Below are 26,892 nucleotides of genomic sequence, written 5' to 3'. Positions count from 1 at the left end.
ATGGACTTCAGTCAGGCCTTTGACAAGGTCCCACATGGAAGGTTAGTTAGGAAGGTTCAATGGTTAGGTGTGAAAATGGAAGTAGTAAAATGGATTGAACAGTGGCTGGATGGGAGATGCCAGAGGATGGTGGAGAACTGTTTGTCGGGTTGGAGGCCGGTGGCTAGTGGAGAGCCTCAAGGATCTGTACTGGGTCCAATGTTGTTTATCGTATACCCAAATGATCTAGATGAATGGCTGGTAAATTGGATTAAACATGTTGTGCTGAACCATATAAAAGTGCTAAACCTTCCCTACCCTATAACCCTCTACTATCCTTTCATCCATGTGCCTATCTAATATTTTTCTAAAGGCCCCTAATGTTTCAGCCTCCACCACCACTCCTGGCCAGGCATTCCAGGCTTCAACTACTCTCTGTATTAAAAAAAACTTACGCCTGGTGTCTCCCTTAAACCCCCCTCCCTTAATCTTATACATGCATCCTCTAGTGGTTGTTGTTCCAACCCTAGGGAACAGGTGTTGGCTCTCCAACCTGTCTATGCCTCTCATCATTTTATAGACCTGGATCAAGTCCCCGCTCATCCTTCTACACTCCAAAGAGAAAAGTCCCAGCTTTGCCAACCTTGCCTCATAAGACATGCCCTCCAATCCAGGCAATCCTATAAATCTCCTCTGCACCCTTTCCATATCCTTCATATAATGAGGCAACGAGAACTGGACACAATACTCCAAATGTGGTCTCACCAGATGCAACATGACTTCTCTACACTGATGCACAATCCCCCTATTAATGAAGCCCCGAATCCCATAGGCTTTTTAACTCTCCTATCAACCTGAACAACTCCCTCGAGGGATGTATGGCCATGAACCGCAAGATCCATGCTCCTAATTAACCGACTATTAACCCTGTACTCAGCTTTTAGATTTGTCCTGCTAAATGCATCACCTCACACTTGTCTGGATTGAACTCCATTTGCCATTTTTCTGCCCAACACTGCATCCTGTCTATGTTCTTTTGCAACCTCTGACAACCTTCAGCTCCATCGACAATTCCTCCAATCTTTGTGTCATCCGCAAACTTACTCACCCAACTTTCTGTGTCATCATCCAGATCATTTATAAAAATCACAAAGAGCAAGGGACCGAGATCTGATCCCTGTGGCCCTCCACTAGTCACTGGCCTCCATGCAGAAAACCTCCCATCTACTACTCCTCTCTCTCTCTTCTTCCTGCAAGCCAATTTTTTATCCAGACAGCCAAGGTTCCACTGATCCCATGCCTCGACCTTCCAGATGAGCTTCTCATGGGGGACTTTATCAAACGCCTTACTGAAATCCATATAGACCACATCTACCACCAATCCTCATCAATTTCATTCATCACTTCCTCAAAGAATTAGGCTCGTGAGGCACGACATTCCCTTTACAAAGCCATGCTGACTATTCTTGAGTAAATTCTACCTCTCCAAATGCTGGTAGATCCGATCTTTAAGAATCCTCTCCAATAGTTTACACTCCACTGATGTGTGACTCAATAGTCTATAATTCCCAGGATTCTCATTATTACCTTTTTTTAAACAAAGGGACTACATTTGTCATTTTCTGATCCTCTGGCACCTCCCCTGTAGTCAGAGGATCCAAAGACCATAGTTAATGCTCCCGCAATTTCTTCTCTTACCTCCCACAGTAACCTAGGGTATATCTCATCTGGCCCTGGGGACTTCTCAATCTTAATGTTATTTAGAAGATCTAACACTTCCTCTTCTGTAATCACCACATTGTCCAGCACATGATCCTGCTCTATTTCAACTTCATCCTGATCAAGGTCATTTTCTCTTGTAAATACTGACATAAAATATTCATTCAGGACCTCCCCATCCTCCTCCACCTCTGGGCACATGTTGCCTCTTTTACCTTTTAGTGGCCCTACCTTCACTTTCGTCATCTTTTTTAAACATACACATGGAACACCTTGGGGTTAACCCTAATTCTACCTGTCAAGGCCTTTGTCTGCCCCCTTCAAGCTCTCCTCATTTCCTCCTTAAGCTCCTTCCTGGCTTCTATACATTTCCCATGAGCCCATCTGTTCCCTGCTTCCTATATCCAACATAGACTTGCTTCTTCCTCTCTACAAGTTGTCTCACCCGTTTCATCATCCACGGTTCCCTTTTCCTACCATTTTTACCTTGTCCTAGTGGGGCAAACCCATCCTGGATCCAGCTCAATTGGTCCCATAACTTCCTCCACATTACTTCTGTGCTCTCCCTCTTGAACTTCTCTTTCCAATTGATATTCCCTAGTTCCTGCCTAATCCTTCCATAATTAGCTCTTCCCCAGTTAATCACTCTCTTATTTAGTCTGAGTTTGTCTTTTCCAGTAATTATACTGAAGCTAAGGAAGTTGTGATCACTTACACCGAAATGCTCCCCCACCAAGAGGTCCACCACTTGATCAGGTTCGTGACCCTGCACCAGATCCAGTCCGGCCTCTCCTCTCGACGGCCGGTCCACAGACCACATCAAGAACCCTTCTTGACAACACCTAACAAATTCAGCACCATCTGTTCCCTTTGCAGCCAGGGGGTGCCAGTCAATATTAGGGAAGTTAAAATCTCCCATGAGTACAACCCTGCTCCATTCTAAAATATGCCGCTTATCTGTTCCTCAGTGTCCAGGAGATTATTTGGGAGCCTATAGATTACTCCCAGCCCAGTGATCCCTCCCTTCCTGGTTCTGATTTCCACCCACACCAACTGAGTGGACTCACCTTCCTCAGGCCCTCCTTCTGTACAGCTGTGATACAATCCTTAAATAACAATGCCACTCCCCTCCCCCCCCACCCCCAATTCTTCCTCTGTTTTTTTTTAAAACAGCTAGACCCTGGTACCTGCACCATCCAATCCTGTCCTTCCTCCAGCTGGGTTTCAGTAAGTATGCAGACGATACTGAGATAGGTGGTGTTGTGGACAGTGAGGAAGGTTTTCGAAGCTTGCGGAGAGATGTCAGCAAGTTAGAAGAATGGGCTGCAAGTTGGCAGATGGAGTTTAATGCTGACAAGTGTGAGGTGTTACATTTTGGTCGGACTAATCACAATAAGACCTACATGGTGAATGGACGGGTGTTAAAGAATACAATTGAACAAAGAGATCGAGGAATAATGGTCCACAGTTCCCTAAAGGTGGAATCCCAGATGGATAAGGTCATGAAGAAGGCCTTTGAAATTCAGGCCTTTATAAATCAGAGCCCAGAGTATAAGAGTTGGGAGGTCATGTTAAAATTGTGTAAGGCATTGGTGAGGCCAAATTTGGAATATCGTGTTCAGTTCTGGTCACCAAATTATAGGAATGATGTGAACAAAATAGAGAGAAGATTCACCAGATGATCCCTGGGTTAAAGAGAAAGGTTAAACAGATTAGGACTGTATTCCCTGGAGAGTAGAAAAATGAGGGGAGATTTGATCAAAGTATTTAAAATTATGAGGACAGAGTAAATGTAGATTGGCTTTTTCCACTGAGGGCGGGTGAGATACAAACCAAAGGTCATGGGTTAAGGGTGAAAAGTGAAAAGTTTAGGGGGAACATGAGGGGGAATTTCTTCACACAGAGAGTGGTGGGGATGTGGAATGAGCTGCCAGCTGAGGTGGTGAACGCAGGCTCAATTTTAACATTTAAGAGGAATTTGGACAGGTACATGGATGGGAGAGGTATGGAAGGGTGTGGACTGGGTGCAGGTCAGTGGGACAAGGCAACAAAATGGATCAGCACAGACTAGAAGGGCCGTGGTTTCTGTGCTGTCATGCTCTATGGTTCTATCTGCAGAAATTACAGTCAGAGAATGTGAAGCTAAAGAGAGTTTCCCCCCCACCCACCCACCCCTCCAAGTCACCAAGTGTCCGTGGATTCGCCTCCAGTGCTCCCACAGCCTCCACGGCCACAGAGTCCTGTCCAAATCAATAGCAACCTGAGTTCCAGATCCGGGAAGTCTTCAGAGCACTTGGCCAGTTCCAATACCTGGTACCTCTTCAGCCAGTCTCGAGCCAGTGTGTGTGCACGTGTGTGTGCACGTGTGTGTGCACGTGTGTGTGCACGTGTGTGTGCACGTGTGTGTGCACGTGTGGTTGCATGTGCCTGTGCATTTGTGAGCACACTGTGCTGATTTGGGTGGAGTTGTTGAGTAAAAGAGAGGCGAGAGTACGTTCAGATGTAAAGGGACCTGGGGGTCCTCGAGCAGGAGCCTGAGGGTAAACTTGCAGGTTGTGTTGGTGGTGAAGCAGGCAATGCTGATGTTCATTTCACAAGGAATACAATATAAGAGCAGGGATGTAATGTTGGGAGGTTTTTAGGTACCAGTGAGACCTCGCTTGGAGTGTTTGGAGCAGTTTTGGGCTTCACATTTAAGAAAAGATGTGCTGACGTTGGAGAGGGTTCAGAGAAGATTCACGAGGATGATTCCAGAAATGAAAGGGTTATCATATGAGGAGCCTTTGACAGCTCTTGGCCTGTACTCGTTGGAATTTAGGAGAATGATGGGGGTGGAGTCTCATTGAAACATTTAGAATGTTAAAAGGCGTGGACAGAGTAAATGTAGAAAGGTTGTTTCCCACGGTGGGAGAGTCTGGGACAAGAGGGCACAACTTTCGGATTGAAGGGCATTCACTTTGAACAGAGATGTGAAGGAATTTCTTCAGGCAGAGGGTGGTAAATCTGTGGAATTTGTTGCCACAGATAGGTGTGGAGGATGGGTCATTGGGTGTATTTAAGGCAGAGATTGATAGGTTATTGATTAGCCAGGCTATCAAATATTCTGGGGAGACCGGGCAGTGGGGCTGGGTGGGAAAATAGATTAGCTCATGATGGAATAGTAGGGCAGACTCAATGGGCTGAATGGCCTATTTCTGCTCTGATGTCATACGCCCTAGTGGACCTGGGCTCACTGGGTGCTTCGGAGACCACTGATGCTTCCAGGCCACGACTCAGGAGAAGGTAGCGGTGAAGTTGCGGTGGAACTCGGTGATCTTCTCCAGGGCCAGGGTCAGCTTCTCCATGGACAGCAAAAAGGTCATTCTGGAGAGACAGGAGGGGAGGAGACCATGTGGTCAGGGTGTGAACCATGACTCCCACCCCCACTTTCTCCCCACCCCCCACCACCTCCCCAACCCCATCCCCCCCACCCACTCCCCTCCCCCAACCCCCACTCCACCCTCTACCTGTCCTCCATCCAAACCCCCACCCCCTCGCTGGAATTTAGATGAATGAGAGAGGATCTTATAGAAACATATAAAATTATGAAAGGCATGGATAAGATAGAGGGAGGTAAGTTGTTTCTACAGGGTAGGGGAGATGAGAACTAGGGAACACAGCCTCAGGATGCAGGGGAGTAGATTTAGGATGGAGATGAGGAGGAACTACTTTTCTCGGGGTGAGTAAATGTGTCAAATTTGCTGCCCATTGAAGCAGTAGGGGCGACCTCAGAAAATATATTTACGACAAGGTTGTTACATTTTTACATAGTAGGGCAATTAAGGGATATGGGGAAGTGCAGGTAGGTGGAGATGAGCCGATCATCAGATTAGCCATGATTTTGTCGAATGACAGAACAGTCTCAACGGACCGGATGGCCGACTCCTTCTTATGTTTTTATGTTTATTAGTGGAGGGGCTGCAGGGATCTGTTTTGGGACTTTGCTCTTTCTAATTTTTACATATGACCTGGATGAAGAGGCAGAAGGATGGGTCAATAAGTTTGCGGATGACACCAAGGTTGGAGGAGTTGTGAGTGGTGTAGAAGTTTGTCGTAGGTTATAACAAGATAGTGACAGGATGTCGGGTTGGCCGGAGAAGTGGCAGATGGAGTTCAATCCGGATCTGTGTGAGGTGATGCATTTTGGAAGGTTGAACTTGAAGGTGGAGTACAGAGTTAAAGGAAGGATTCTTAACAGTGTGGAAGGGGCTGCTTAAGGTGGGATGTGGGTGGAAAGAAAAAGTTTGGAAACCACTGTTTTAATCGTCCCTCATTGACTGGTTCTGTACATGGTTTCCGAACTCCAAAGGGAATGGGCCAACGACAATTTTTCTCAAGCAAACCTTCCCAGTAGTATATTGACGTGGTCACATATTACAGTCGGCTGCTCTTAAATTTAATTTAAATGAACACAATAAAATGCTTTAAAACCATGGCACTGCCATCTAGTGTTGAAGCTAAGATGTGCAATTTATTGTCATCTGATTGTACAAATACAACCCGACAAAACAGCATTCTCCGGTCCTCAGTACAAAACACGCAGACACACAACCAGACATAACACACGTACAGACAAACAATACACATGCAGGACAAGTGTTTCATCTGTACAAATAAATAAATAGATTTGTTTCATGAATATGAGACCCTCGGAGGGTCAGTGTGAACAGTTCCTGTTATCGTTCAATATTCTCACCACCCGTGGGAAGAAGCTGTTCCTCAGCCTGGTGGTGCTGGCTCTAATCCTCCTGGATCTCTTCCCCAACGGGAGTAGCTGAAAGATACTGTGTGCAGGGTGGAAGGGGTCCTCAATGATTTTGCGCCCCCTCTTCAGACAACGACTCCAGTAGATCACATCGATGGGGGAAGGAGGGAGACTCCAGTGATCCTCTCTGCTGCTCTTATGGTCTTGTGATCCATTTCTCTGTAACAACCGTGGTGCAGCCAGCCAGGACACTCTCGATAGAGCGGTTGACATAACCGTGGCCAGTAGCCTTGCCCACTTTGGACATCTCAGGAAGTCCAGTTGCTGTTATGCCTTCCTGACAAGTGAGGAGGTGTGACTTGGTAAATAAACTCCAAGGAACTTGGTGTCTCCACTCTCTCCACTACAGAGTTGTTGATATGTAATGGAGGATGGTCATTCCTGGTCTTACTGAAGTCCACGATCATCTCCTTCGCCCTGTCCACGTTGAGACTCAGGTTGTTGCTCTCACACCATTTCACGAGATTTTCCACCTCTTCTCTGTAGGGCGACTCATCGTTGTTGCTGACGAGGTCGACAACTGTTGTGTCATATAACGAATTTGTATTCATCTTTTAAAATTAAAATTTTTAGTAATAAAATATATATTTCTTAGTAAAGTAAGTCAAAGGGTTAAAATACTGTATCTGTATTCTTCGTAAGTCAGTTGTGGGCTGGTATAGGGACACACACAGATCATATCACTTTTACAATACCCTCAGAAGTGAAATTAATTCAAGAATAATGGAGTGTTTGCTTTATTAAAGACTGAAGCATTCAAGCACTCAAGAAGAACTGCTGAAGGAGGCCATTTGTTTAAAACAAAAACAGGTTTTTGCTTGTGGTCATCAGACTTCCCGAAGTCATGACCACGTAACAGAGATGAGGTCAGGACTCTGTGGATGTGAAGAGGTCATCTATCACAAGTTGTATTTTGGACGGAAATGAAACCAAAACAGTACAGATGTCGGGTCACATTTTCAGGGAAACATAAATGAAGAGTGAGAGAAGCCCCTTTCACACTTGCAAGTGGTCCCAGGAATTAATGGCCAGTCGGCCTTTAAAGGAAAATTGTCTCAATGCCGGCGTGAAATTACATCATCTCATGCCGGGGATTGACGGCCTCGACCCCTAGAACAATCCCCAGCATCTGCAGACACTGGTGTTACAATTAGGCAAGTGTAGAATGGGCATTGCATTGTGGGATTGAAATGGCCCATGTTTTTGCATGAGTGCAGGAATGGGAAGGAAGAGAAGATTAAAATGAAGGTATAAACTTTGCCGTGGGAAAGTCGCAGCAAGAGAGAGGAAATAAATAGCAATAGGTGACAATTTTTAAACAGCATGGGAAAGTTGGTCTCGCTATAACACTCAATTTATAAAGACCGTGGGGAAAAAAGCAAGGACAGACCTGACTTCCCAGAGTGCCGTGCGGCAGAGAACCCCATCCATGAGCCATGAGTGCTCTGTGCATGCAGCCGTGCACACAGCTCTTTGCCGCACGGCATTCTGGGAAGGCAAGTCCACCACTGCTTTTCCCCACAGTATTTATAAATTGTTGGCGATAGTGCGACCAACTTTCCCACTCTTTAAAAATTGTCTGCTATTACTATTTATTGCTAGGACTTTCCCATGGTCCCTTATAAAAGTTTATATAGGTCGGCACAACAACAACAGGGGCTGAAGGGCTCATTCTGTGCTGTACATAAAGCTTAATTATGTTATAATTAGCCACGATTAAATTTGTTTGAATATAACATCATAATACATTGATCAGGATTTAGGGCAAGTCCCCCATCGCTCGATGCATCATGACATCACCAGTAGAAGGTAGAACCGTCCTAATCTCGGCGATGGCTCCTTGCAAGTGTGAAAGCATTCAGTGTCCCAGTTAGGAGTGGTCAAGTGTGAACAGCAAAAACGCCGTCCCTATCCCAGGATGCCGAACGGCCAATTTAGTGGGACGTCAGTGTGAAAGGGGCGAGAGATTTTGAACCCAGTTGGAAGAAATTGATCCTCCTGTGAAAGACACAGGGGTAAAACTGTCATCTCTGGAGAGAGAAGGAGATGCTGTTCTGTATTGAACTATCCTTATCATCGGAGATACACAAAATCAGTGGCCATAAAGAAAAGTCACTTCACTGTCTCTTTGAATAAGGAGGACAGTTTCAGGATTGAAGATACAGGAACCAGAAAAGATACTGTCATGTGTTGCTTCTGAAAAAGGGGGACGTGCGGTGTCCCACTTACCAGCAAGCGAACCAGCTCCTGAAATGATGGACGTGCTGTGGTAAACATGGGCAGTTGACCGGCATCCAACACAGGTTTTTAATCTGGGCTGATGGCATCACTGCTGATGTCACTTCCTGTCCATGTGACAGAAGCAGTGACATATATAAGCCCAGCATGCAAACCTGGAGGTGTCAGTCTTGCACTAGACTCCACAGCGAATAGATTGACTTCCCCACGTAAACATCAACTTGGCAATGATTCCACAACATGTACATTGTTGTCTATAAGAGCTCAGTATAGAATTCCTCGCTATGTTGGTGATCCCGATTGGACTGTGAATCAAAGACCCTTTCTGAACTTAAACACATATTACATACATGTGCGCTTAGAATTAGAAGGGGGCGAAGTTAATAGAGGTAAGTTAAAGTTTGATTCTATTTTCATGTTTAAAGATAATTAAAAGAAACTTTTGTTTAAGTAATCATCTGTCTTGGTGAATTTCTATTGCTGCTGGGTTTTGTGGTGCTCTGGGCCCGTAACAGTTGTTGTTCACCAGGCTGTAGTTCCTAAAGATTATAGGGATAAAAATTTAACTTTTGCATGTAGCACCCCCATAGGTAGGCATCATGGGGTAAAGAAAAGTACCAAAAAATTATGAAGCCTTTTTATTGACCTATAACCATATAACAATTACAGCACAGAAACAGGCCAGTTCCGCCCTTCTACTCTATGCTGAACACTTTCTCCCACTTCGTCCCATTGACCCAGACCCCGCCCATAACCCTCTACACTTCTCTCATCCATAAACCTCTCCAACATTTCCTTAAATATTTAAATCGAGTCCACATCTACCACTTTGGCTGGAAGCTCATTCCATACTCCCACCACCCTCTGAGTGAAGAAATTCCCCCTCATGCTTCCCCCTAAACAGCAAGGTCAATCTCAATTCATGTCATCTTGTTTGAATCTCCCCCTCTCTCAATGGAAAAAGCCTGTTCACATTGACTCTATCTGTCCCCCTCAGAATTTGAAATACCTCTGTAAAATCACCCCTCAATCGTCTATGCTCCAGGTAATAAAGTCCTAGCCTGACCAACTGTTCCCTGTAACTCAAACCCTGAAACCCGGTAACATTCTCGAAAACCTCCTCTGCACTCTCTCTATTCTGTTTATATCCTTCCTGTAATTTGGTGACCAAAACTGCACACAATATTCCAAATTTGCCCTCACCAATGGCTTAAACATAGAAGATAGGAGCAGGAGTAGGTCATTCGACCCTTCGAGCCTGCTCCACCATTCAACGAGATCATGGCTGATCTTAAAGTTCAGTACCCCGTCCCCACCTTCTCTCCATAACCCCTAATTCCCTTATACTGAAGAAATAGATCTAATTCCCTCTTAAATATATTTAATGAACCTGCCTCTACTGCCCTCTGTGGCAATGAATTCCACAGATTCACCACCCTCTGGGTATAGAAATTCCTCCTCATCTCGGTCCTAAATGGTTTGCCTATTATCCTCGAACCATGGCCCCGGGTTCTGGATTTTCCCATCCTTGGAAACATCCTATCTGCATCCATTCTGTCCAGTCCTGCCAGAATTTTATAGATCTCTATGAGATCCCCTCTCAATCTTTTAAACTCCAGCGAGTACAATCCCAATTTGCGCAATCTCTCCTCACAAGTCATTCCTGCCATTCCAGGTATCAGCCTGGTGAATCGCCTCTGCACTCCCTCCATTGCAAGAACATCCTTCCTTAGATAAGGTGACCAAAACTGCACACAATACTCCAGGTGGGGTCTCACCAAGGCCCTGTACAGCTGCAGTAAGGTATCCTTGTTCCTAGACTCAAACCCTCTTGATATGAAGGCCAACATACCATTTGCCTTTTTAAATGCCTGCTCTACCTGCATGCTCGCCTTCAGAGACTGATGTACAAGTACCCCTAGGTCTCTCTGCACTTCCCCATCTCTTAATCTATTGCCATTCAAATAGTAATCTGCCCTCCGGTTTGTATTACCAAAGTGGATAACCTCACATTTATCCGCATTGTAGTGCATTTGCCATGGATCTGCCCAGTCCCTCAATTTATCCAAATCACACTGGAGCTTCCTGACCCCCTTTTCCGTGCACACAACCCCTCCTAGCTTAGAACGTCACAACTCCTGTACTCAATACTCTGTACCAAAAGTTTTCTTCTCCTCCCTATTTACATGTGACTCCACTTTCAGGGAATTATGTTCCAGAATTTCTAAATCCCTTTGTTCCTCTGCACTCCTCGATTATTTAACATGTACAACCTTTGTTGATATTCCTACCAAAACGTATCCCCTCACATTTATCATATTAAACTCCATCTGCCATCTTTTAGCCCACTCTTCTAACTGGCCTATATCCCACTGCAAGCTTTGAAAACCTTCCTCTCTGTCTACAACACCACCAATCTTCATATCATCTGCTTACTTATTAATCCAATTTGCCACCCTAACATCCAGATCATTAATGTATATGACAAACAACAATGGACCCAGTACCGATTCCAGAGGCAAATCCACTCGTCACCAGCCTCCAATTTGACAAACAATTTTCCACCACGACTTTCCGGTATCTCTCATCCAACCACTGATGAATCCATTTCACTACTTCAACATTAATACCTAATGCTTGAATCTTTCTAACTAACCTCTTGTCAAAGGCCTTACTAAAGTCCACATAGACCATCCAGAGCCTTCCCCTCGACAACCTTCTGAGTAACCTCCTCGAAAAACTCTATAAGATTTTATAAAGCCAAGTGGAATAATCAGTCCCTGTCTATCCAAATAATTGTATATTCAATCTCTAGGAAAACTCTCCATTAATTTACCCACCACTGACATCAGACTCACAGGCCTAGAATTACCCAGTTTATTTTTAGAGCCTTTTTTAAACAGTGGAACAACATGAGCCTCTTTAAAATACCCAGTTCAACTTCCTCATTAATCTGTATATTTTCCAGATTTCCCCACTTCATCTAGCTCAATATTCCGTCCCTTAGTGAACACTGAAGAAAAAAAAATATTTAAAATTGCCCCCATCTCTTCTGACTCCTCACAGAACCAACCTGTCTGATCCTCAAGGGACCCAATTTTATCCCTCCCTATTCTTTTAATGTACCTGTAGAAACCCTTTGAATTTATTTTGACCTTGCCTGCCAACACAGCCTCATCTCTCCTTTTAGCCGTTCTAAATCTTTTCTTAAAATTTTTTATATTCCTCAGCACCCCATTTATTCCTGTTGTCTTTACCTATTGTACACATCCCTCTTCCTCCGAACCAATTCCCAATATCCCTTGAAAACTGAGGCTCCCTATATTTTCTAACCTTTCTTTTAATCCTCACAGGGACAGACCGACTCTGTTCTCTCAAAATTTCCCCTTTGAATATCCTCCATTTATCTGTTACATCCTTTCCAGAAAATAAATTCTCCCAAATCCACACCCTCTAAATCAGGGGTCACCAACCTTTTTGAAACTTTGAGCTACTTCAATGGTACTGAGTAATACGAAGGACTACCAGTTGAGTACACACTTCTGAACTAACAAAGTTGCACGGTTTGCCTTTCATTATATATTATTATGAATGATATTCATCGATGTGAAGACACAGATCACGTTAATGATTCCTAACAATAATTATCAACAATGATTTCTTCTTTTCTTCTTTCTTTCTTTGGCTTGGCTTCGCGGACGAAGATTTATGGAGGGGTAATGTCCACGTCGGCTTGTTTGTGGCTGACAAGTCCGATGTGGGACAATGATTTAACAAGGTAGGAAACAGAGACGTTTCAACGTGCAACACTTTATTTCTAATTAATCTCTGCAACTGCTTCATTTTCAAATGATCACTTTTGCAACATTTCATAGGAAATCCTCATGTCCCTTTTCTACGAGCCACTAACTAACAATTTTTAACAAATCATGAACTATGTACCATGTTTGTACAATTTATCAATTTTGTAAGGTTGAACAAAAACCAACTCTTTCAGATTTCTAAATAAATCTTAACACATTTTGTACTAATCACCAAATCTGCAGCATTTTAAACAAAATCATCCTTTCTGACACACTTTACGAACACATTTGTCATAATTTTTCAATATTTGAATTTGTTGGAGTATGTAAAAATAAACATTAAAAGATGGGTAATTTAACAGAATTTAACTTTGCCTTGTTGCCACTGACAACATCTGGTGCCTGTTAGTGGGAAGCTGGGCATTGCAGTGAACTGTAATCTGGGGTGTAACTTGACACTCAGTGAGTTGCAGATGGGCATCAGTGAGGCGTGTTCTGTGTTTGTTCGTGATGAAGTTCATGTCATAGGAACATAGGGAGTAGGAACAGGAGTAGGCCAAAAATGGCCCATCGAGCCTGCTCCGCCATTCAATACGATCATGGATGATCTAATTTATGACCTAACTCCACCTACCTGCCTTCTCCCCATATCCCCTAATTCCTCTATCATGTAAAAATTTATCTAACCGAATTTTAAATATGTTTAATGAGGCAGCCTCAACCACTTCCCTGGTTAGAGAATTCCAAACATTCACTACTCTCTGGGAAAAACTATTTTTCCTCATCTCTGTCCTAAATCTACTCCCCCGAATCTTGAGACTGTGTCCTCTCGTTTTAGTTTCCCCGGCCAGCTCCAAAAACCTTCCGACATCTATCCTATCCATACCCTTCATAATCCTCTATGTTTCTATAAGATCTCCTCTCATTCTTCTGAACTTGAGCAAATACAATCCTAGACGATTTAATCTTTCATCATAAGTCAACCCCTTCATCCCAGGGATCAACCTAGTAAACCTCCTCTGGACCGTCTCCAAAGCCAGTATGTCCTTCCTCAAATATGGAGACCAGAACTGGACACAGTACTCCAGGTGCGGTCTCACCAGTACCTTGTACAGTGGCAACATGACCTCCCTACTCCTGAATTCAATTCCTCTAGCGATGAAGGCCAACATTCCATTTGCCTTCTTAATAACCTGCTCCACCTGCAACCTAACGTTTTGCGATTCATGCACAAGCCCTCCCAAGTCCCTCTGCACAACAGCATGCTGTAGTTTTTCACCCTTTAAATAATATTCAGCTCTTTTATTGTTTTTGCCAAAGTGGATAACCTCACACTTACTAACATTGTACTCCATCTGCCAGACCTTTGCCCACTCATCCAGCTTAACTCTTTCCCTCTGCAGACTCTCCACATCCTCATTACAATTTGCTCTTCCACTCAATTTGGTGTCATCCGCAAACTTGGCTCCACCACATTTTGTCCCCTCCTCCAAGTCATCAATGTAAATAAATGATGAACAGTTGTGGGCCTAACACCGACTCCTGCGGCACCCCACTTACCACTCTCTGCCCACCTGAAAAACTCCCATTTATCCCGACTCTCTGCCTCCTGTCAGACAACCAATTTTCAATCCAGGCCAATAGACTTCCCCAGACTCCACTTTCCTGTAACTTACTGAGAAGTCTTTTGTGCGGCACCTTATCAAACGCTTTCTGGAAATCTAAATATACATCATCAACCTGTTCCCCTCTATCTACCGCACCCATTATATCCTCAAAGAATCCTAACAAGTTTATCAAACAAGATCTTCCCTTTCTAAAGCCATGCTGTGTCTGCCTGATTGTCAGAAAAGGATGATTCACAGAGATAGGTTGAAGCAAACAGGCTGGCAACCTTCATAGCCACTGTGCATATACGATTGTACCTTTCTGTGTCCACAAGACACCAAAGGTTTGGTGCAGCCTGGTAGGCTTTGAGGTGGAGGTCATTTTGCAATGTTATAATTTCAGCCTCCGCCTGTCCAACATCCAAGTTGAACATTGCACTGAGTTGTTCAGCAATGCATGAAAGGATTGGAAATGAATGACACACATGACTTAAGCTGATCAAAGTCACAAAACATGATCTCAAGCTCTTGCCCAAGTCGGTTTAAGACTTGAGTGTACTTTTCTGCAACTTTGTCAAAAGTCTCAGATGCAGAAGCATTGTCTTTCAGCACCGAATGCTCAGAGGGGAAGTGTAGCACTTTTTTTTTGCTGTAAATGCACCGAGAAAAGGTTCATCTTGGCTTTAAATGCATTTACAGCACTTATCATGTCAGCAATGGTCTTACTTTTGCCTTGCAGCTCCCAGTTCAAGTGGTTTAGTTTCCCAGTGATGTCCAATAAAAATGCAAGGTCAAGTATCCACTCAGTGTCCTCCAGCACCGAGGCATCTTCGCCTTTGGATTGCATGAACTCTTTGATTTCAGCCAAAAGTGACAAAAAAACATGGCAAAACTCATATCCCCTGCTGAGCCATCAGATTTCTGTGTGTCGTAACAGTTCACCTTATTCCTCCAATAGCACCTTGAATATCCTGTGCTGTTTCGCTTTGGAGCAGATGTTGTTTATGATCTTCATGGCGGGAGTCATCACATGCTCAAAGCCGGTCACTTTTGCACATATCGCCTGCTAGTGAAGGGTGTGGTGGTAATGCAGAAATGTTGGGAAGTCACCTTTACAGTGCGCGATGAAACCTGCATGTCGGCCGGTCAGAGCAGGAGCTCCATCTGTAGTCACTGATACCGGCTTTTCCAATGGTACCTTTTCCTCTGAGGAAAACCTCTTCACCGCGTTATAGATGTCAACTCCCCTCGTAGTTGTCTTTAGGGGACAGTAATGTCAGGAGTTCTTCTTTGGTGACGAAATCATCAAACACCATCTGGATAAAGATCATCAGCTGTATTGTACTGCTGCCGTCCATGGACTCGGTCGCATTGGATGCAGCCGGCGGGGGACTACGGGGCTCGGGCGGCCAGCAGGGGACCGCAGGGCTGGGGCGGCTGGCGGGGGACTACAGGGCTGCGGCGGCCCACTGGCAACTCATGTGGTCCCTGCGGGCGACCTGGTGCTCGCAAGCACTGTGTTGGTGACCCCTGGTCTAAATCCTTTCACATCTCCTCGAAATTAGCCTTGTTCCAATCAAGAATTTCAACCTTCGGCCCAGCCCCATCCTTCTCCATCATTAACCTAAAACTGATAGTATTATGAACACTGAATCCAAAGTGTTCCCTAACACAAACCTCTGTCACCTGACCTATCTCGTTCCCTACTAGGAGATCCAATATGGCCCCCTCTCTAGTCGGTTCTTCTATGGATTGGTTTAGAAAACTTTCCTGAGCACACTTGACAAACTCCAATCCATCCGGCCCTTTTACAGGCCTAATGCCCAGTCAATGTGTGGAAAGTTAAAATCTCCTACAATCACCACCTTATGTTTACTACACATATATGTTACCTCCTAACAAATTTGCTCCCCTTACTCCCTCTGTTCATTAGGGGGTCAATAATACACCTTCATTACTTGAATAGTTTAATTAAATTAGGCCTAATTTAAGAAAAGATGTTAAGACATTTTGTAGGGCCTGTCACATTTGTCAGGTTGTCGGGCAACCTCATCAGGGTCCACCAGTTGCTCCCTTTAATAGGAGAACCTTTGTCTACAGTAATTGTGGACTGTGTGGGTCCATTATCCAAAACAAAAGCTGGAAATTAATATTTGTTGACTATTATGTGTTCAGTTTCCAGGTTTGCAGAAGTAATACCACTTTGGAATATTAAAGCAAAAACTGTCTGGAGCTCAAGGGAAATGTTTCACTTTGTTTGCTTTGCTACAAAAGTCAGATCCGGAAGTTACTTTCTGTCAGATGTGTTTCAGCCGCTGGTTTATAAACAAATTATATCATCTGTATATCACCCAGAATCTCAGGGAATTTTGCAGAGGTTCCTTTCAATTTTAAAAACCATGATGAGGACTTATTATTGTGAGAATGAAAAGAATTGGGATGAAGGTGTTCATTTACCTTATTTTTTTGCTGTAAGAGAATCTGTACAAGAATCGTTAGGTTTTAGTCCTTTTGAATTGATATTTGGACATGAAGTTAGAGGAACCTTTAATTGTTGTTGAAAGAATGAGGATGGGCAGTTGAATTTGTTAGATTATGTTTCAAAGTTTAGAGAGCGTTGGAAAAAGGTAGCTGAGGAGAATTTGAAAGTTGCTCAAGATAAAATGAAAGTCTGGGGTGATAGAAAAGCTAGACAGAAATTTTTTAAATCAGAGATGAAATGTTAATTCTGTTTCCAACCATTTCTAATCCTTTTGGAGTAAGATTTGCAGGCGCGTATGATAGAAACCAAGATAAATGAAGTCAACTACATTGTGTGACAGAGTACATAGATATGTTTTTGGGAGATAAATTGGGAAAGATTTTTCAATGTAGGCCACATAAAAACACTTTAAAACAGATCTTGTTTTAAATACTGGAGCTCAACTAATGCTAGACATATCGGGGACTCAACAGCTTTTGCAAGAGCTTTGAAGAGTGCTCAAGAGACTTCACTATGGATTGTTGTTTACAAAAGGCAACTGATGAAAGATCTTGCGGGAGCCGCTGATTGTCTGGAAGCAAACTTGTTCTAGGAGGTTCATGTGGTTTTGCAAGCAGAGAGAATCAAATAGGCTTTTCTCTCTGTAAGAGAGAGAGAGAGAGAGAGAGAGAGAGAGAAACACACACACACACACACACACACACACACACACACACACACACACACACACACACACATACACACACACACATAGATCACTTGTACAGTGTTACAGCCAACAGAAGTAGCTGGGACTGGAACAGGACAAGCTGGCAAGCTTACGGAAAGCCGATTTGAAAGAAGGCCTGGTCAAAGCCCTTGTGGTTCATGAAAGAGGAGAGGACTGGCTGTCTAATGTTTCACTTGGAATAAGAGCAACAAAAAGGCTCTCTATGGTGACCTGAAAGAAAGAGGTTATCATCTGGAGAACCCTGAGGGGGGCAAGTTTCATCAGCAAGACACTGAAGTGGCTGATTAAAAAGGAATCAATTGTGGATTTCATTGTACAACAAAGCTCTCTCTGAAAACTGACAAGAACCTTCCTGCGCGGTAACCATTTACCTTTCAAGCACCGAAACCTGGTGAACTTTATAAATGTTCAATTCTGTGCACAGTATAAGAATCACCTGCAACCAGTGAACTTGGAGGAATGAGAAGTGAGATTGAAATGTGAACCAAAGAACTTTTCTGAACTTACACACACATTACACACACACGTGCTTAGAATTAGAAGGGGGTTAAGTTAGGTTAAGTAAGTTAATAGTCATAAGTTAAAGAGTGATTCTATTTTCATGTTTAAAGATAATTAAAAGCAACTTTTGTTTAAGTAAAATGCAGAGTTGCCATGTTAACAAGTTAAAACCTTATTTTGAGTATTTGGATGTTAATAAGATACAGCCTTCACAAGAGGTCATGATTGTGAATAAAATTGAAAGGATTGAGGATCATAAAACACTACAAACTGACTCTTGTGAGAGTCATTTTAAGGAGAAATTGTTTGATAAACTTTTGATAACCAGTCTTACTGTTAATTTAGCTGAAAGTGAATTTTGTCCTGCTCCGGTGACTTGGTTATGTTATTGGCCAGGGAAAATTGGAGCCTGTTCAGGTTAAAGTTCAGACAATTTCTGGCCTTCCTGTCCCCACCGGTAAGAAAGCTGTGAGGAGATTTTTTTTGGGGAATGATTGGATATTATAGGAAGGTCTGTAAAAACTTTGCTGGGGTGGCTCATCCCCTGACTAATCTTTTGAAGAAGAGTGAAAAGTTTATTTGGACAGCATTTGACAAGCTGAAAGACCTGTTATATCACAAACCTATGCTTAATTCACCTGGTTCTGAGAAACCGTTTGCTTTGGCAGTCGACGCCAGTGAGGATGTAGCAGGGGCTGTGATATTGCAGAGGGATGTTGAACATCCAGTGGTTTATTTATCTAAGAAATTCAATAAACATCAAAAGAATTATTCTACTATTGAGAAGGAATTATTGTCCCTTGTGTTAGCTGTATTGAAGTACATGTTTGCACTGCTATGGGATCAATTATTGTTTACACTGACCATAATACATTGGTGTTTTTGAGTAAAATTAGAAATAAAAATAGATAGTTATTGAACTGGAGTTGAATTTTCCAAGAGTATGAATTAATGATAACTCATATTAAAGCCAAAAATAATGTCATCACTGATTGCCTTTAACAATTTTAGATTTGCAATGTTATTGAAAAGATCATTGTTCTATTTGCATATATATCTTGCTCTGTGGAAGGAGGTGTGATAAATGTGCTATGATTAATCTTTAGATGAATGTTAAACTTTATTTCATATTTATATGACTTACTACGGTTATTTTGTGAGATTGGTTTCAGGGACACAAAGATAACACACTTGTATTTTAAACACAAAGAGATTCTTTGAAGATGGCAGCTGACCATCTGAGAAACAGAGTCTGCTGTTACCACTGTTGATGCAAAGAGATGAAAGATTTTATGATGGTTCTTGAGATACTGAGAACAATGGACTGTTTACTTAAGAAGCTTGATTTTAAGTTTGGGAAGACAAAGATTAAATTATACTTTTTAGCATGAAGATGTTAATAAGGTCTTCAAAGAATGCTATGATGTCATATCATGTGACATGAAAGATTTGAATGAAATATATTATTGAAATCATACATTTTTGGAACAGTGACGAAAAGGCCATCCTGTATCAACAGGATTGGAAAAGCAGCCACTAATTTCTTCAAAAGAAGGAAGGCTGCCTGTGTTCTCCATAATAACAGGAGGAATACCAAAAGTAGCATTTAAAAGAAAAAGCCTCTCTGACTGCCTCTTAGAAAAGAGGGCAGCCTTGTTAAATGGAAAAAAAGGTCACTCATGATTAAGAAAGGAATCACTAGGGAAAACAGACTCTGTAACTCTTAGGCAAGATAAGAGAGGAGTTTGCAAAATCACTCGAATGTAGAAACATTGCTCTGAAAACAGCTCTATACAAAAGAAAGTTGTGAGTTTTAAGGAGGTCTGAAAGCATGTTTCAAAACACACACACACATTTGCTCATAGTGGGGTTTAAGATAGAGCTAAATAAGAAATGTTATGTTATCAATAGTTTAATTAAAAACTATTTTGAATTTACCACTGTCTGGTGAATTTGCCATTGCTGTTCCTTTGTTAGTTCTAATAAGATCTTATTAGTTCATAACAGACATTATCAATTGTCTTGGTCACCTCTTCAAAGCACTCTTCAAATTAGTGAGACACAATCCCCATGCACAAAGCTACACCGTCCATCCCCAATTGAGCCTTCCCTCCCCAGTTGGGGCAGGATGAAGGAATTATGGAAACCTGCTCCTTTTTATTTATTTCAATACATTTATTTCAACAAACAGCATGACAAAATACGCACAAGAGCAGAGGTGGCCAAACCGGGGCTCATGAACCACATGCGGCTCTTTGACAGACCAGGGGATGGCAAAAACACGTTGGCTGAGACAGGAATTGTATGGGACGCACATTATACGTCAAAGAGTCGCATGTCACCAGGGACGCTCGCCCAGGGCGCCTGCCCACCTGAGCTTCCGACCCCCTGGCCGCGGACTCTCACCCAGGCCCTGGCTGCCCACCCGAGTTCCTGATGCCCCGACTGCGGACTCTCATCTCGGCCCTGGCCACCCACACACCCATCCAAGTTCCCACTGCCTCAAGCTACATAGGTAATAGTCGACTCCCTAAATTTTATCCTAAAAATTGGTCCACGGAATTCAACTTTTACACACATATATTCGGTCTGTTAACCTGTTGATTATTCAAACAAATTAGCAGTTTGAAAACAACATACATTAATAAATATTATTATGCAGATGCATTTCTTAATATTTATATACAATTTTTGTAATAAGATGTGCATGTAAGAGTAAAAACGTGCACGTTATATTTTACTGTGTCTTGGCGCGGTCAAACGTGAAGTTTATTATATGTGGCTCTCACGTTAAGCAAGTTTGGCTGCCTCTGGTCAAGATCAACAACTACATCTAATAAGCTACTTGTATTAGGAGAGGTAAAAAAAATCACGTTAAGCGGTAAGTCAATACCACCCCTCTGTTACATTTCCAAATTAAAATCCCATTGTTATGATCTACAATGCACTCTATCCTACGGGGGAGGGGGGAGCTAATTGATCCCAGAACTCGCCCACCAACCCCTCTGACACCACATACTCCTAATTTAGTGACAGATGGGCCAGGACATAACCCAGAAGGAGGGGCAGGCATTCAGCTCATCCTGAACCCTTGACTACCCCGCTGCCTCATCTTGTGAATGGCCAGTTTTGGCAACACCACAAAGAGATCCTCCAAGCGCCCAACCACCCTCCCCCTCCACGCTGGGCGGCCGTAGATCAGGAGCGTGGGAAACTGAAGTGCAGCTAGACTTCAGGTGGGGCGAGAAGGGCCACAACCTCCCGCACTCCACATACACCATCTCTTCCTGGCCATGGTAGTGATGGGCAGCTGGGGTGCGGGGGAAATGACTCAGGAGGCGATACCTAGTACCGCTCAGTGCAACACTTTCCAGCCCAGGACTCTGATGTAATGGGGCAGGAGTAAGTAATTTCAGAGAGCCTCACCTCCCACAGAGTGACCCCCCCCCCCATGGCAGGGAAGATGGTGGACCCTGGGCTGGAGCAGCGAGCAGTGTGGGCAGATCCATAGGGAGCAGGATGGGCAGAATAGCCTGTGGGTGCAATGTTACCTGAAGTGGTAAGTTCCATCCTTTTGACCAAAGTCCACGCCAGGAGCCACCAGGTAGCCCGTGTCCTGGAGAAGTCGGAGGCAGTAGAAGACATCTGGCGGTAGGTTCAGTGCCTGTGGGGGCATAGATTGTGGGGTTACATCATCAGGGGTTCACACGATACTGCAAGTGTTGGGGTTACAGACAACACAATTGTTGGGAGAACAACCCTGCTCCCACCCTCACCTCAACTCCCCACCTCTACTCTGCTCCCACCCCTATCTCATCTCCTTTCCCTCACCCTGCTCCCACCCCCATTCTACTCCTTCTCCACCTCATCTCCCCCACCCCCACCCTGCTCCCAGCCCCACCCTGCTCCCACCACCACCTCATCTCCCCCACCCCCACACTGCTCCATCCCCCCTCCCTCATCTCACCCACCCTCACCCTGCTCGCTCCTTGGCTGATGGAAGTGAGGTCAAGAATCACCCGGTGAATGGGAGGGGGGGTCCTAATGGAGTAGGACCACAGATAGGTTGGGTCCTGTTCAGTGGAGCTGGCATGAGCTCCCTCAGCAGGCCCGGCCATCAGCGCTGTGGGACTCACCTCGGCCTGCGCTCTGGCCCGGTCCGGCAGTACGATCTTGGGGAAGGCGTAAATGCCGCTGTTGATGGTGGTACAACTGATCCCAGGGCATGCATTTAGCCAGCGCTCCGTCAACCGGGCTCTGTCAGCCAGTGCACACACAGCTACCTGCTTCTCCTGCCGAGAAACAACGGTCAGTCCTGGAAATAGCTCAGCGTTCCACCTTAACTCGGCTTCCGCCTTAACACATGTACCATTGTAACAGTCCACCTTAACTCAGCATTCCACCTGAATGCTCCATCTTAACTCAGCGCTCCACCTTAACACAGTTCTCCACCTTAATGTTCCACCTTAGCACAGCTCTCTGCCTTAACATATCTTCCACCTTAATGTAGCCTGCTTCCTTAGCGTTCTGCCATAACACTCCACCTTAATATAGCATTTTACCTTTACACAGAGCTCCGCCTTAAGGCAGCGCTCCACCTTAACAGAAACACGTTACCAGTATCAGCAATTCGGACCTGGGATCGAATCCCCCGCTGTCCGTAAGGAGTTTGTATGCTCTCCCTGTGCCTGCATGGGTTTTCCCCGGGAGCTCTGATTTCCTCCCACTGTTCAAAATGTACTGGGGGAGGGGGTGTAGGTTAATCGGGTGTAATTGGGCGGCATGTACTTGTGGGCCGAAATGGCCTGTTACCGTGCTGTATGTCTAAGTTTTAAAATTTTTAATTTAACACTCCTTGTGAACACAGCAATTTATTTCACCATTCGACCTTAAAGCAGAAACCTGCTTTAATATTCTGCTTGAACACAGCAGTCCATCGTGGGAAAGCAGATGAAGTCCTTCATCCCCGCGATGACCACAAACATGCCTAAAATCCACATTATCTCTACACCCACCGTAACCAACAATCCGCGTTGCTCTCTCACCCCTCCAACAGTGTCCAGTTTATTGTCATCAGATTGTACAAGTACAACCCGATGAAACAGCGTTCTCCAGTCCTCGGTGTCAAATATGGGGACTCAAAACCAGACACAACACACATACGGACAAACAATACATGTATTTCATCTGTACTAATAAATATTGTTTCATGAACGTGAGAGTCGCGGAGGGTGAGTGTGAGCAGTTCCTTTGGTCGTTCAGCATTCTCACTGCCTGTGGGAAGAAGCTATTCCTCAGCCTGGTGGAGCTGGCTCTGATCCTCCTGGATCTCTTCCCCCAAGAGGAGCAGCTGAAAGATGCCGTGTGGGGGGTGGAAGGGGTCCTCAATGATTTTGCATGCCCTCTTCAGACAACGATCCCAGTAGATCATGTCGATGGGGAGAGAGAGGGAGACTCCAGGATCTTCTCTGCCGCATCCAGTAGGGTTTATGTGGACCGTCCGCACCATCTGAGAGTCCAGTCCGAACTCCACACCGAAGTAATGCAGCCACTTTGCTTCGAGCAGCTCCACTCTCACTGGGTCCCGGTATGCCCGCAGGGCTCGGCTAGACAGCCAGCTTCCACAGAGAGGGCCCTACAGCAGGCCCTTTGTCCCACCATGTCCCTGCTAGCCATGGGCCCATCCACACTGTCCGCAGACCCAGCCCTGCCGTAGATTCACATACCCCTTTGGTGGGGGTCGGGAGAATTTCTGCCATTTCCAGGCAGCACATTCCTGATTTTGACCCACTCTGGAGGGAAGGAGGACCTCCTCACGTTCCTCCCAGCATCTGTCCCTTGTCCCATAGTAGCAGAATTATTTACTGTCAGAACACACACGTGACATCACATAAAGCCGTGAGATTCGGTTTCCTGTGGGTGCGGTGGGAAAACAAATGTACACGTGTAAACAAATGTAAACATGTGGGCTACGCAATTAAAGAGAGGAGACAAATCGATAAAGTGCATAAGTAAGAGTCCTTAACTCAGTCCCTGGTGCTTTCAAACTGCAGCCCCCGGGGGGCCCTCCTGGGTTCCAGGTGCGATTACTGGGTCGTGGGTGGAGGATGGACCTTTCAAATCGCAGCCGGACCTATCTGTTAAATCACTAACCTGGTGATTTAAAGGAGAATCCTGCCCCCACAGTGAGTTATGCATGGCATGTAGGAGCACCCCCACCCACCCGATCTCCTCATCGCTGCCCCCTCTCTCTCTGCCTTGATCACAGCCTCCCATTGCACCCCCACCTCCCCAATCATGCCCCCAACCCTCCACTCTCCCCCTCGATCACAGCCCTGCTCCCTGTCACGCCCAATCCCCTCTGTCACACGCCCCTCTCCCTCCGTCACACCCCCTCCCTCCATCACACCCCCTCCCTCCATCACACCCCCTCCCCTCCATCACACAACCCCCTCCCCTCCGTCACACACCCGGCCTCCCCTACATCATACACCCCTCCCCTCTATCATACCCCTCCCCTCCATCACACCCCCTCCGCTCCGTCACACAACCCTCCCCTCCATCACACAACCCTCCCCTCCGTCACACACCCACCTACCTTCCATCACACACCCCCTCCCCTCTGTTACACATCCCCCTCCCCTCCGTCACACACCACTCTCCCTCCATCACTCACCTCCTACCCCCTCCCTCTGTCACACCTCCCCTCTGTTACACACACCCCTCCCCTGTTACACTCTCCCCTTCCCTCTGTTACACTCTCCTCACTGTCACACACCTCCCTCCCTCCGTCACACACCCCCCACCCCCTCCCTCAGTCACAAACACCCCTTCCCTCTGTCACACCACCCTCCCCTCCATCATACCCCTCTCCCCTCTGTCACACCACCCTCCCCTCCCTCTCCCTTGGAAAAGCAACCAAGGATTTACTTAACTCCCCCCACCCCAGTCATACTCACTTCTCCCCTCTCATCTGGAAGACTCCCGAGTAAGAGATCATACCCACCCTGCCCCACTCCCCGCCAGATTCAAGGACTGTTTATCTTCCTCTATTATCAGGCTCCTGGATAAAGCCCTCGATCTGCTGCCTGATCTCCATCCTGACTAATCTCACCGTAACTCTGCTCCGTCCTGACTGATCTTACCATAACTTTATGATCCATCCTGACTGATCTCACTGTAACTCTGTGCTGCACCTTACTGAGGCAGGGATTGAAGTGGACCCCTGGAGCTGGGTGCAGTGGAATTACATGCCTCGGTGCTGACCCAGGGCGAGGTTGGTGGCGATGGGAGGGGACAGCATTGGCTTAACCCAGGATATTGTCGGCTCTTGGGGGGTGGGGGGTTGTACTCACCGCAAGGTAGAGTGGGTAGGACGGCTGCCCAGCCTCAGGGGGGTTGGAAGTCACGGCCATCGCAATCTGGGCTACTTGTGAGCACGTGTTGAAGGCTGAGATTTCCCGATCCAAGCACCTCTGTACTGCTGGCTCCATGTTCACCACCTCGACGGAACAGCCCCGGGCACCAGCTCTGAGAGGAGAAAGGGGGAGGGTGGGCCAGAGTGACCATGGACGCACGGATGAGTATTACCACCAACATCCCACAGACGGGCGTCACCGCCGATCCCCAGACGGGTGTCACTGCCGACATCAAACAGATGGGCATCACTGCCGACATCCCACAGACGGGCATCACCACCAACATCCCACAGACGGGCATCACCGCCAACATCCTACAGACGGGCGTCACCGCCAACATCCCACAGATGGGCATCACCACCAACATCCCTCAGATGGGCATCACCGCCAACATCGCACAGACAGGTAACACCACCAGCATCCCACAGATGGGAGCCACTGCCAACATCCCACAGATGGGCATCATCACCGACCCACAGATGGGCGTCACCGCCAACATCCCACAGATGGGCATCACCACTGACCCATAGACAGGCATCACCGCCAACATCCCACAGACAAGCATCACCACTGACCCCCAGAGACGGGCATCACCACCGACCCCCCACAGACGGGCATCACACCGACCCCCCACAGATGCGCATCACCACCGACCCACAGACAGCCATCACCGCCTACATCCCACAGACGGGCATCACCACCAACATCCCTAAGACGGGCATCACTGCCAACATCCCACAGACGGGCATCACCGCCAACATCCCACAGACGTGCATCACCACCAACATCCCTCAGACGGGCATCACCGCCAACATCCCACAGACGGGCATCACCGCCAACATCCCACAGACAGGCATCACCACCGACCCACAGATGGGCATCACCGCCAACATCCCACGGGCATCACCGCCAACATCCCATAGACAGGCAACACCACCAGCATCCCACAGATGGGAGCCACTGCCAACATCCCACATATGGGCATCATCACCGACCCACAGACGGGCGTCACCGCCAACATCCCACATACGGGCATCAACGCCAACATCCCACAGATGTGCATCACCACCAACATCCCTCAGACGGGCATCACCGCCAACATCCCACAGACGGGCATCACCGCCAACATCCCACAGACGTGCATCACCACCAACATCCCTCAGACGGGCATCACCGCCAACATCCCACAGACGGGCATCACCGCCAACATCCCACAGACAGGCAACACCACCAGCATCCCACAGATGGGAGCCACTGCCAACATCCCACAGATGGGCATCATCACCGACCCACAGACGGGCGGCACGCCAACATCCCACAGACAGGCATCACCACCGACCCACAGATGGGCATCACCACCAACATCCCTCAGACGGGTGTCACCGCCAACATCCCACAGACGGGCATCACCGCCAACATCCCACAGACGTGCATCACCACCAACATCCCTCAGACGGGCATCACCACCAACATCCTACAGACGGGCGTCACCGCCAACATCCCACAGATGGGCATCACCACCAACATCCCTCAGACGGGTGTCACCGCCAACATCCCACAGACAGGCAACACCACCAGCATCCCACAGATGGGAGCCACTGCCAACATCCC

The 26,892-nt window shown here is 46.0% G+C and overlaps 1 protein-coding gene across 1 annotated transcript in view; it reads right to left on the bottom strand.

Moving 5' to 3' along the window:
- Positions 1 to 3,876: 3,876 nt before the first annotated feature.
- The window catches only part of LOC138761946 (alanine aminotransferase 1-like), a 67,751-nt gene continuing 44,735 nt past the window's right edge, over positions 3,877 to 26,892 (bottom strand). The window contains exons 10-13 of the mRNA XM_069934997.1: positions 25,219 to 25,393; positions 22,000 to 22,155; positions 21,415 to 21,527; positions 3,877 to 5,061 (exon numbers count right to left, since the gene is read on the bottom strand). Coding sequence (XP_069791098.1) covers positions 4,971 to 5,061; positions 21,415 to 21,527; positions 22,000 to 22,155; positions 25,219 to 25,393 — 535 coding nt within the window. The 3' untranslated portion in view covers positions 3,877 to 4,970. The remainder of the gene's footprint in view (positions 5,062 to 21,414; positions 21,528 to 21,999; positions 22,156 to 25,218; positions 25,394 to 26,892) is intronic.

This window comes from Narcine bancroftii, chromosome 1 (assembly GCF_036971445.1).
Source record: "Narcine bancroftii isolate sNarBan1 chromosome 1, sNarBan1.hap1, whole genome shotgun sequence".
In the NCBI taxonomy this organism is placed as follows: Eukaryota; Metazoa; Chordata; class Chondrichthyes; order Torpediniformes; family Narcinidae; genus Narcine; species Narcine bancroftii.
Note: the sequence above shows the minus strand (reverse complement) of the source record. Positions and strands in the feature narration are given on the sequence as shown.